The sequence below is a fragment of the Haliotis rubra genome, unplaced genomic scaffold (assembly GCF_003918875.1).
Source record: "Haliotis rubra isolate DU_JTF1 unplaced genomic scaffold, ASM391887v1 Scf225, whole genome shotgun sequence".
Classification (NCBI taxonomy): Eukaryota; Metazoa; Mollusca; class Gastropoda; order Lepetellida; family Haliotidae; genus Haliotis; species Haliotis rubra.
Genome location: NW_025766281.1, coordinates 768,891 through 780,486, shown reverse-complemented (window position 1 = coordinate 780,486; position 11,596 = coordinate 768,891). Strand labels below are relative to the sequence as shown.

At 38.6% G+C, this 11,596-nt stretch overlaps 1 protein-coding gene across 1 annotated transcript; it reads left to right on the top strand.

Annotated features, from left to right (window-relative positions):
* The first annotated feature begins 4,863 nt into the window (after nucleotides 1-4,863).
* On the top strand, nucleotides 4,864-10,477 carry LOC124277655 (meiotic nuclear division protein 1 homolog). Its single transcript, XM_046713382.1, has 6 exons — nucleotides 4,864-4,951; nucleotides 6,161-6,226; nucleotides 6,730-6,903; nucleotides 8,139-8,246; nucleotides 8,410-8,569; nucleotides 9,679-10,477. The coding sequence occupies exons 1-6, from the start codon at nucleotides 4,949-4,951 to the stop codon at nucleotides 9,783-9,785; spliced, it is 618 nt and encodes a 205-aa protein (XP_046569338.1). The 5' UTR covers nucleotides 4,864-4,948; the 3' UTR covers nucleotides 9,786-10,477.
* Nucleotides 10,478-11,596: the final 1,119 nt, after the last annotated feature.

The window sequence follows — 11,596 nt, the reverse complement described above, 5'->3', positions numbered from 1 at the left end:
TATTTTGGCACGATAAACAATATAAAATATGCATTATACATGAATACATAAGATTCTCTTGATTTTATTCCCGATTTAACCTACTTGGCGGGGAGGGGCCCAGATGTCAAAGTTGAGGGGGAACCTGATGATGAGGTCTGTTTGAGATTAAAGAAGAAAGACGTTACATTTGAGACTGTATGTGTGCTTATGATTAGGTGTGGTCAAGGGAAAAGTGAGTGAGTTTAGTTTTACGCCGCACTCGGCAATATTCCAGCTATATGGCGGCGGTCTATAAATAATCAAGTCTGGATCAGACAATCCAGTGATCAACACCATGAGCATCGATCTGCGCAATTGGGAATCGATGACATGTGTAAACGAGCCTGACCGACCGATCCCGTTAGTCTCCTCTTACGACAAGCATGGTTTACTGAAGATCAATATTCTAACCGGGGCCTACCTTTAGAATACAGCACCACAAACTTTAAAAATACGTCATAATACCCTTTTACGTAATGTAATGTGATTTTGTTCGAAAGCACGTTCTCGAAACAATGCCTTATGACGCCTGCATGGCAACACGGTTGTCTGGCTCAGCGAGTGCGTATAAGCTCCGCTCACTGGTGTTTCATCTCTACGAGCTATGTCATTGCATAAGCCCAACGATGTTGAGAGTTTCCAGTAGTTGTATACCGGCGGATGCGCAATATTTTGCAAGCACCAGTTTGAAATATTTTTCTTTTTTCACTAATACGCTCATATTTATTTGTATTACGGGCTGCTGAGGTGTTATGTTTTGTGTATTTTGTATTTTTGTATTTTTTTAATTTACATATATATATTTGTCATTCAGTAATTTGCACCATTACATAGAAAAGTGTTTTATTAGTATTTTATTTTTCGAAGCGGTAATAATGCATTACACTAGACACGTCAGTCGTGTTTGCGCCGGTTCGGTCAATGCATTCTATTTATTAGGATTAATTCAAGGGATTGGGGTTAGGGCTAGGGCTAGGGCTAGGGCTAGGACTAGGACTAGGGTTAGGGTTAGGGTTAGGGTTTAGGGTTAGGGTTGGGGTTGGGGACCTAATGCAATATATAGTAGGTACATGTCCGGTGGTTCGGTCAATGCATTCTATTTATTAGGATTATTTCAAGGGTTAGGGTTAGGGTTAGGGCTGAGGGTTTAGGGTTTAGGGTTAGGGTTAGGGTTAGGGTTAGGGTTAGGGACCTAATCCAATATAGCAGGTACATGACCGGTGTAATACGTGAGTACCATTTGTTGTTTTTCCTTTTTGCATTTTAATACTTTTATTTCACACAAAAACGGGAAACCAAAAACGTCGAAAGTACATTATGAAATGGGTTAATGTAGACATTTTGGGCTAATGGAAATTGGTCTGGAATTTGCACTCAAGCCTCTTTCACACGCAACATAAATTTTGTAAAGTAATGATTCGAAGGCTAACTCACCCGAGTGCCGTCACTACATGCTCATGTCTCCCTCGTTCCTTAGTGCGATCCACATTATCCTTACAGTGTTCCCTACATCACTTTTCTGTCACAAAATCACCGATCTCCCTAACCGGGACCTTCACGGGTCCAAGGGAAAAGTCCAGCACGCCAGTTCATTAACCGTTATGTTCTACTTTCTACTTACATTAGTAGGGTAAATTATTTCCTAAAAGCCAGATATTTCGGAAAATTTTAAACGACCATGGTGCATTGTTTGTAATGTTTAGCAGCCTCACACAGCGTGTTGTTTCAGATTCATTCTCAGTCACAGATCTATCATAAACAATCAGGTCATTTTTTAAATGTAAAATAATGATTCTCTGGCAACAAATTAGGTGAGGTCTCCCAATAATATCAAACAAAGTTCTAAGGGCAGTTTTCCTATGTAAACATTATGGTGACATGGAACATAAAATAATTGTTCTCGTACATAAGAAAACAAATACCATTCGATTACTATCCGGTTCGCCTCACTATCTGTCATGTTAGTCCTCATGTTCTTAAAGATGAAGATTAATATGTCTTTATTTCTGGAAATATCCTTTCTTGATGCATATCACATTCACATAAAGTAGACTTCAACGGCTGCCAAGAACCGTTTTGTTCGAAAAATGCAGTGTATTATGGAAAGGCATGGGTACAGTTTTCTGTTACAGTTATTTTTGTCGGACACAGATGACAGCTCCAAGAATGTTTTTTAAGAGATTGATTACACTGAATTTGAAACATTTAATGGGGTTTGGAGTTAATAGTAGACATAAGAATGCTGACAAGTCTACCAAGAATACTACTTGTTGGTGAAAGGCCTAGATAGATGAAGCCTGGGTGTAGGATATTTTGTACTTTTAGTCTGTAATATTTTGTTCAAATATTTTGTGCGTCTGTCTCGAAAATCTACTCCTTTCCATGGCCTGTGATTGATTCTGTGATAAATTGCAAAAATAGAACACCAAACTGATGCGTGAAAGTCTACAATATTTGCATTCTTAAAAAATGACAATAGCTACAGCTGAAGAAATGGAAAAGACGTGTTAAAATGTTCCTGAAGTGAAAAATATTTTTCATTTTTTGGCATCTTTTTCACCCTTGGCTGGATCTAGCCAAAATGCAAAATTAAAACAAAGAAATGCGAGAGCTATGACGAAATGACCGATCTAATATGACCTCGGTACCTTTATCGTACTGATTCATATTTGCGTAGGTAGCCATGATCCCAATACGTGGTAACAAGTGATAAATACTGAGTGTAGCAAGTTCAGAAACAGCAATGGCGGCGATCGTTTAGATCGAGAGTGATGCGTCGTCAAGACAACGTCACGAATCTCGCGAGAAGTTGCTGAATCTACATGACCGGTTTTCCTCCTGTGAAACGCCTGTGGGCCCAGTCGCGTCAATGTTTGGTTGGCGCTTCGATATAAATATTATCAAAATTATGTATATAGTAAAGAACTAATTTTTATTAATACGATGGTACTGAATCACTTGAGTACAATGTGTGAAGGCCATTTCTGGTACTCCCCGCTGTGGTATTGCAAGAACATTGCGAAAAACAGTGTAAAACTAAACTCACTCACTCACCCACCCAATCACTACTGAAGATTCACTTTTTGTTGTTGCATGGAAGGGGTAATATTTTACAGTGACAATGACCCTTTGGAAATCGAGTTGCTGTAATAGCTGCAAGTGTACACATAAACGGATTAAAGACGCCATTGACATCCAAATGTCTATTTTTTTCACCCGTCTTCAGTAACCCATGCTTGTCGTCAGAGGCGACTAATAGGATCGGGTGGTCAGGCTCGCTGACTTGGTTGACACATGTCATCGTATCCCAATTGCGCAGAACGATGCTCATTCTGTTGATCACTGTATTGTCTGGACCAGACTCGATTATTTACAGACAGCCGTCATATAGCTGGAATATTGCTGAGTGCGGCGTAAAATTAAACTCACTCACTCTATTTTTTCATGATTCTCACCAAAACAGAAAATCTTAAAGTCACAGAACTGATTTTAAAATCTCTCACCAAAAATCTTAATCTTTGGATAACCAGAGGACTTTGTTATCATTACAAACGTTTTAACATTGTGACTGCATTTATATCGATCCACAGTATTTGCATATGTTGAGTATGTTTGAAAACTTATAATAATCCCGGGGGAACATAGCTCTTCGAATCATTACAAGTGTTTCCATGACCATAAGGACAAAGTTAGAAATTGTATTTCAGGGGTCTCTGAAAATTCCCAGAAATAGTAAGTCCGTAAAGAGTTATACATGGACAGTTCTGGGTTCATTCCCTCAAGCACTCCTTGTCTGTCCATTTGCCTGAAAGGGGCGGTGGGGTAGCCGAGTGGTTCAAGCGTTCGCTCGGGTTCGATTCCCCACAAGGGTACAATGTGTGAAGCCCAATGTGTGAAGCCATGGTGTCCCCCGCCGTGATATTGCTGTAATATTGCTAAAAGCGGCGAAAACCTAAACTCACATTTGTATTATATTTGATGAGTTTGAGGGTTTAATCACACATTTAATTCGGTATCTAGTGTTTATTTAAAAAAACGTAAACAGAAATCGAAAACCTTTATAACGCATTCTAAATGGCCGACAAATATGTGTTCTGTTCAAATGACAGATGAAATACTATTTTTTTAGTATTTTGTACAGTGTGACTACGCTAAGTTAATGATGATGTTGAATGCCTGGATGATTCTGATTATTGCAGAGCTACAGATAACTTTTTGGGTCATTGAGTTATGTACTCGCTTGTGTTCATCTCAATTGGGTATCCTAATTTTCCTTTGAGTAACCAAATAAATTGTACTCACCTCACTCAAACTCAGTTGGGTATTTTGCCATTTTCCATTAATTGTAAAATTATAATAAAGTTTAAATATTGGTTTACGTGTTTGAAACTTATATTTGATCTATAATATGGGAAACGATAAGAAAGACTGCAAGTTGCCAAGTTCATGTGCTCAAATAGAACCTTTCAATATACCTCAGTTATTTTATCTATATTTGTGTGTACGCATGTAAGATCAAATGTATGGAGTATTTACAAAAAATCAAGCGTAACCTACTTGTACCCGAGACCATATAATATGGTCTCCGGTTGTACGGAATAGACATAGTTTTCACATAAATATTTGCGTAATGTACGCACGCACAGTCGCACCCACAAACACTAACACACACTTTATAAATATTACACCTATTCCGTGTTTGAGACAGACCGAAGTTCATTTGGACTGGGTTAAAGCGGAAATATCTAGGTTCTAGGCGGGACTCCATATGCAAAGACTCAATGGTTCTGTGAAACGACGACATTGCAATTATTTTACGGGTCAGTAATGGAAAATATTGAGAGTTACCTCCCTTGGATACTGTTCCTGAAACTGCGGGAATTTCAACATAATATTTACGTCAACACAAACGCAGTAATTGGAAACTATGGTGAGTGCAGATGTAGATAGATACATATACATGTCCTCATATGTTTGACTACTTGCTTAATTGTAGGCAATCTCGGTCAGCGAGCTTTTCAAGATAATGTCAAGCTACTGATAACGGATCCATATTGTGCAACTGCTCGCTTCTGACGAGCTGTCACTAGTTTAGTGTCAGGCTCATTGCTGACCAAAGGCTCCCTACCACTTAGACTAACATCTAGTCTCAGAAACATACATTTTGTCTTAATAATGGAACAAATCACCTCGATAAAATACGTTGAAAAGGAGACCTAGCTGAGACTTTATTTATGTTCAGTATGTATCGTAATTCGTATGCAGCAATCTAGCCACACATGTTGCATTTGCATGTGCAGTATTATTGTATTTTTCCTTTTATTATCTGTACAACAGGCAATACCCATTGCACTTACTGCACTGACATTCAGGCTGGTCAAATGACCATACAAATGGTGATAATGTCTGTTATCTTTGATACACTAGACTTGAACAGCAGGTAACAAAACACATCATGGTATGCAAATGCCCAAATATTTGTCATATTTCATCTACTTGTCAACTATCTTGCCGTTCAAAGAAAAAAACTTAAAGATTCTCTGTGTGTTTGTTCCTGAGATGATGTTGTTTGAAGATGGTGCTGAAAAAGACATTAACAGTTTACTAAGGGTGAAATGGTATGCTCTTACTATGGTACAATTCGTACTGCGGTACAAGGTCTTTGGTTCGGTTTGGTATATGAGATATGATAAAGAAAATTGATATCTGGCAAAGAAATGCATAGATTTTGACAAAACGATTTGAGTTCTAGACATTTTAGAAAATGTTTAAAAACGTTAATAAAATGACGATACGAAAACCATATTGTTAGATTGCATTACGGCATACCGAACTGAAGGCAAAATACCACGGTTCTACTAATACCGCGGTATACCGTTTCACCCCTACAATTTACCCATTATTTCCTTTTCAAGAAGAATGATGACCCAGTAAGTATCCCATGTCAATGTCAGTATGCCATGAAAACGTACATGTAGACTGTGTGGTTACTGCATTGATGCGTCTAACATAGTATGGTGTTTCTACTTTGAAAGAACTATTTCCTCAAGGTCATAGCTATAAGATTTTTTAATTTTTGAAAGCAATGAATGTGTGTTTAAATTTCATTATTTTAATCTTCTTCTTACGTCACTTTCAGTCAAGGAAGAAAGGTCTAAGTGTGGATGAGAAGAGGTCACGGATGATGGACTTCTTTTATGAAAAGGTCAGTGAAACATACAATAATTTCATGTCAATAGAAAATATTGTGAAAAGAATCATGTTATAGTTTATGTCAGTTTCCATAAATACATTTGTGAGATTATAATGCCTCATACCTTAACTGTTTTCATGATAAAATGCAAGAATATTGAAAAGAAAGTAAGGTACAATAAGAGATACTGCAATGTGATCACAAAACAAGAGAGTAATCATGAAAAATCGAGTAGAATTAGTTTACAATCAAGCAAAACGATGCAGCCACCTTTTATTTCTATAACTTTCAATCATTAGATAAGCAGAAAGAGTATTAAAATTGTACATGTAGTTGTTCTTGTGCCTGTAAATTTGATTTGTAACTGATGATTTGTTAGGCGAAGGTTTAAAAATGTTTGCTCATCAAACACCCACAATTCTGACAATATCATCCTGCAATTCCAGAAAGAGATTGCATAATGCATATCAGCTTGTCATGATCCCCTGTAATCGATATTTACTGGATGTTTTCAGAAAGACTTCTTCCAGCTGAAGGAGATGGAGAGGATGTGTCAGAAAGAGAAAGGCATCACGTCCATGTCAGTCAAGGACATCTTGACCAGCCTGGTGGACGACGGAATGGTGGACACAGACAAGATCGGGACCTCTGTCTACTTCTGGGCCTTCCCTAGTAAAGCCAGTCAAAATGTAAGGATTTTTCAGTCACATGAACGTTTCTGTTTTAAAGGAAGTGAATTAATTTATGGGTAAATTGGCCATTATTATTAATTATGACCCGGTGAATGCCAAATATTGATAATATCAGTATTTTTAGGTGTTGCTGGAACATTTATGACTGAATGAAAACTTTGTCATTCCAGATAAACTTTGTACTCGTGAGTTCAAGTTAAACACCGTAACCCAGTTATTTTCAGCTGCTTGTGCATACAAATATGATAAAAAATGAAAAAATTTGATGACACGGCTGTATAATAACACTGTGCTCAGTTATCCAATGAATATGCCGCTTGCATACATGTTTCTACAGATATTTTGTTGACAAATGAATGCAGACATCATATATACATGATCTCTACTGCTGCAATTATACAGTGAGTGAGTGAGTTTAGTTTTACACCGCACTCAGCAATATTCTAGCTATATGGCGGCGGTCTGTAAATAATTGAGTCTGTACCAGACAATCCAGGAATCAACAGCATGAACATCAATCTACACAATTGGGATACGATGACATGTGTCAACCCAGTCAGTGAGCCTGACCACCCGATCCCGTTAGTCGCCTCTTACGACAAGCATGGGTTACTGAAGATCAATTAAAACCCGTATCTTCACGGGTCTGGCAATTATACAGAGATGTGCAACATTTCACTTATTGTAGTGAGTGAGTATGGTTTTGCATTGTTTTCAGCAATATTACAGTGAGTGAGTGAGTATGGTCTTTGGTTGTTTTCAGCAATATTCCAGTAACCACTCTTTGTCTGCCGTTTTGAAGTAATGAACATATTTTCACTCAAATTTTTCCTTATCCTGACTCATGCTTATTGCTTGTCTCCCTTTCCTTCCAAATGCTAGTGGAACACTTAAATCCCCTTTTGAAGCTCCATGGGAACTTCTGATGGCACTGCTGCTGCTGATCCTTATTTCCATCTTTTTCTGATGAGTTTGGGGGGACCAGGTGCGCTCACAACCGCCCACTCGGGCGAATCAGGAGAGAGTGAGGAGCATGGCGACAGGTGGCGCTGGTTTCCCGCCAAAACCTGGGGAAGGGAGATGACTCCTGGTGAGTGATTTTACGTCCGCTTTTTTGAAGGGAGCTTCAAAAGGGGATTCAAGTGTTCCACTAGCATTCGGGAGACAAGCAATAAGCATGAGTCAGGATAAGTATAAAATATCAATTTTATTAAGAAAATTACATTTTTTAGCGAAAGAGAAAAATCAGTGACCTGACAGGTCGCTTGGATGAACTTGAGGGCAAGCAGAGGTCACTTGAAGGTCAAGTTGTCAAGGCCAAGGTTGGCAAGGAGGAAACTGTGAGTACTGTGGGAGGTTTAGAGTGTTAAAGAAGCAAACAGATAATCAGCTGACATTTATTTGATGACATATGGCACACTGTGTTGAGGGACAAGTAAATACTGACCGAAGGTACTTGATGTTCAGATTACTGTGTGATCTGCTGTGTCGTGTCCTCTACAGAGCGAGAGAGAGGAAGCGCTGTCAAGGCTGACCGACGTCCGAGGGAAGCGTCAGGCTGTCATGACAGAGCTTGAACAGTACAAGGAGTGTGACCCAGAAGTTCTCAAGCAGGTCAAGGTCGACACAGTGGTTGCAAAGGATGCTGCAAATCGATGGACAGGTGTGTGTAACCACTGTAACATCACTGAATTTCTAAACCAGTTTGATTGGTGGTGTACAGAGAGCTTATTGAGATGAGGTGAGGTGAGGTGAAATTGGGTTTTACGTCGTGCTTGAGAATATTTCGCTCATATGACGACGTGCATGCGTGTGTATGTGTATGTGCGGCTGCTTGTACTAGCCCAGACTTAAGCTGGTTTTATAGTGCTAGCCCACTGAGATACCATGCCGCAGTGAAGCATGAATACACCACTCAGACACATTATACTGACTCCGAGCCAACCAGTCCTTGTTGTACCCATTAATGCGAAGCCAGGCAGGGACCAACAAGTACCATATTTTAACGTCTTTTGGTATGACGCGGTCGGGGATCGAACCCGCGACCTTCCGCTCTCCGGGCGGACACTCTAACCACTACATCATGGAGGCGGTCACCTTATTGAGAAAATGTCATTTATGTATTAACTGAATGTTGATCGAGTGGGTGAGTTTTACGCTGCCTTTAGCAATATTCCAGCAATATCACAGCGGAGGAATGTTCATAGAGGAGTTCATCGCTCTTCCTGGTATGTATCATGGTAAAACCCTAATTATTAAGTCTGTTTTATGTAGCCCTTTCGGTTCAAAATGGAATGGAATGTTGTAAATGTATTGTAGTGTTGCTGAAGAGACATGTACCATTTCCTGCTATATATGGGCCTTGATGAGATGTCATTATGATTTGTAACACTTTGTGGACACTACTCAACTATATCTGATGTGATGAAAGTTTGGCATATTAAGGTTATATTACTTATGGGACAAAACACATATGTCCTGTTATAAAAATATTTTGTGTTTTTAGACCTTTGTCCGACTCTTGCACTTTGACCTTTTTCAGAATTAGTACCAAAATATTTCAATATTAATACTGACCCAAAAATATATAAAAATATAAAAAAGTACTAGAATTTGTACTTTACTAGGAAAGTGTAATCTGAAATATAGCATATGTTACACCCTTGTTGACATTATAAATGTTAAGGTGAGCTACAGGGCCTGGGTAATAGTTTGTTTATCGGATAAAATGTTTGAACAGCCACTTTCATTCTACTGTTGCTGTTGTTGCAGACAACATCTTCTCCACAAAATCCTGGATCAAACGCAAGTTTTCTTTTGAAGACTCAATGATTGACAAACAGTTTGGGTTGCCGGATGATTTCGACTACGTTGAGTGATCAGAGGATAACACCTGATCGGTTGTTCCATGTTAAAAGTGACATACAAAACCTTCACAAGGGCGATTGTTGACTGGAGAGCTCAACAGCAGCTGAAAGGTTCCTAACTCCAGAAAATGTGACTTTCTTTAAAAGCCTTACTGGAATTTATCATTGTTTTTATGTTAATTTAAAAGGCAATGAAATTATTTTTCTGTTTTGCCAATTTGTAAGTAAGATGTGTACATTCAGTTCTGGAGTGTGACTCCTAGCTGACAAGTCAAAGACTTAAGGTAACATCACAAATCAGGTAAAGGATGTTGGTCATGGCAAGAAGTGTGATGGGTGGCAGTGTTCGGCAGCTTGACTCATGCAAGTTTCATGGGTTTTGGTTCTGCACCACACTGAAGCATTTGTGGGGTCTCCTTGGGCAAGTGACTTTTGTGTTGGAAGTTTCCTCTGTTCACCCAGTAGTTAATGGGTACCTGGTAGAAGGAGAATGTAGCGTGCAGTAACCTTTCTAACAGGCACTTGGCTGTGTACTCCCCAGGAAGCTGAGAATGAAATTGGGTGCACACTGATTCACTGACTGGGTGTAGAGCATGGAGCACGTTCATTATTATAACTAGATTCAAGATTTTTCACGAGTTTCTGGACAAGCATGTAACCATCCTCTTGTTTTCATTATATAAATAACCCAAAATATTTCATCATTTGTGTATTATTTATTGTTTGTGTTTTGCACTTATACATCACTGTGATTTACAAAACTGTACACAAGCATGTTGTATTGTAATAGTGTCGCCACAAATAGCTGCTACATTGCTGGTGTGGCGTTAAACAATATTCACTCTCCCTTGCAACACTGTATGTACATCAACAAAGTGTCAACTGTAAGTATATCCTATTTCCCTCAACACTGTACATACTGCTCCCTAAGGAGTAGTTGCTGATTATCACTAATTTCATTTGGCACATATGGAGTTGTTTAAAGGTTTCTGACACACAGTGTGGAAATAATGCCCAACTTGAATACTAGAGCTGTGACGATATATTGTAGATCGATAATCGTGATACTTTATCTGACAATAAATATATCGATACTTTTGTTCGTATCGTGATATGTATCGTTGACCTAAATAATGTTAATGTTCACTAGAAATTGACGGTTATGTAAACATTTACACTGTTACTTGCTATCAAAGTATACTTTTTAAAAGAAAATAACTAAAGATAGCATATCGTGATATGCATCGAATCGAATCGTATTGTTCCAAGATATCGCGATACGTATGATATCGTGATATTTCCTATCGTCACACCTCTATTGGATACTGTGTTACGCGAGACCAGACAAACGAAATAAGTTGCCTTCAGATCTATAAATGGAGATAACTTTTAAACAAGGAAAACCAAGTTCTATGGATAGTCAACTTCTTTTTATTGCAATGAATAGGACGTTTAGGTGCAGGTACTAACACTGCAATAAAGAAATTGACTATCCATAAAACTTGGTTTTCCTTCATCTTCATCTTTGAAACAGTAGTGATGAAATATTCAGACTAGATTGAGATATGTTTTGTTTACCACCGCACTCAGCAATATTCTAGCTGTATGGCAGTGGTCTGTTAATGATCTGGACAAGACAAGCCAGTGATAAAGATCATGAACATTGATACAATGGGATACGATGACATGTCTCAACCAAGTCAGTGAGCCTGAGCCCCCGATCCCGCCAGTCGCCTCGTACAACAAGCATGGGTTGCTGAAGACCAATTCTAACCTGGATCTTGAGGATTTCTAAAAATATTCATAACAATACCACTATAGTT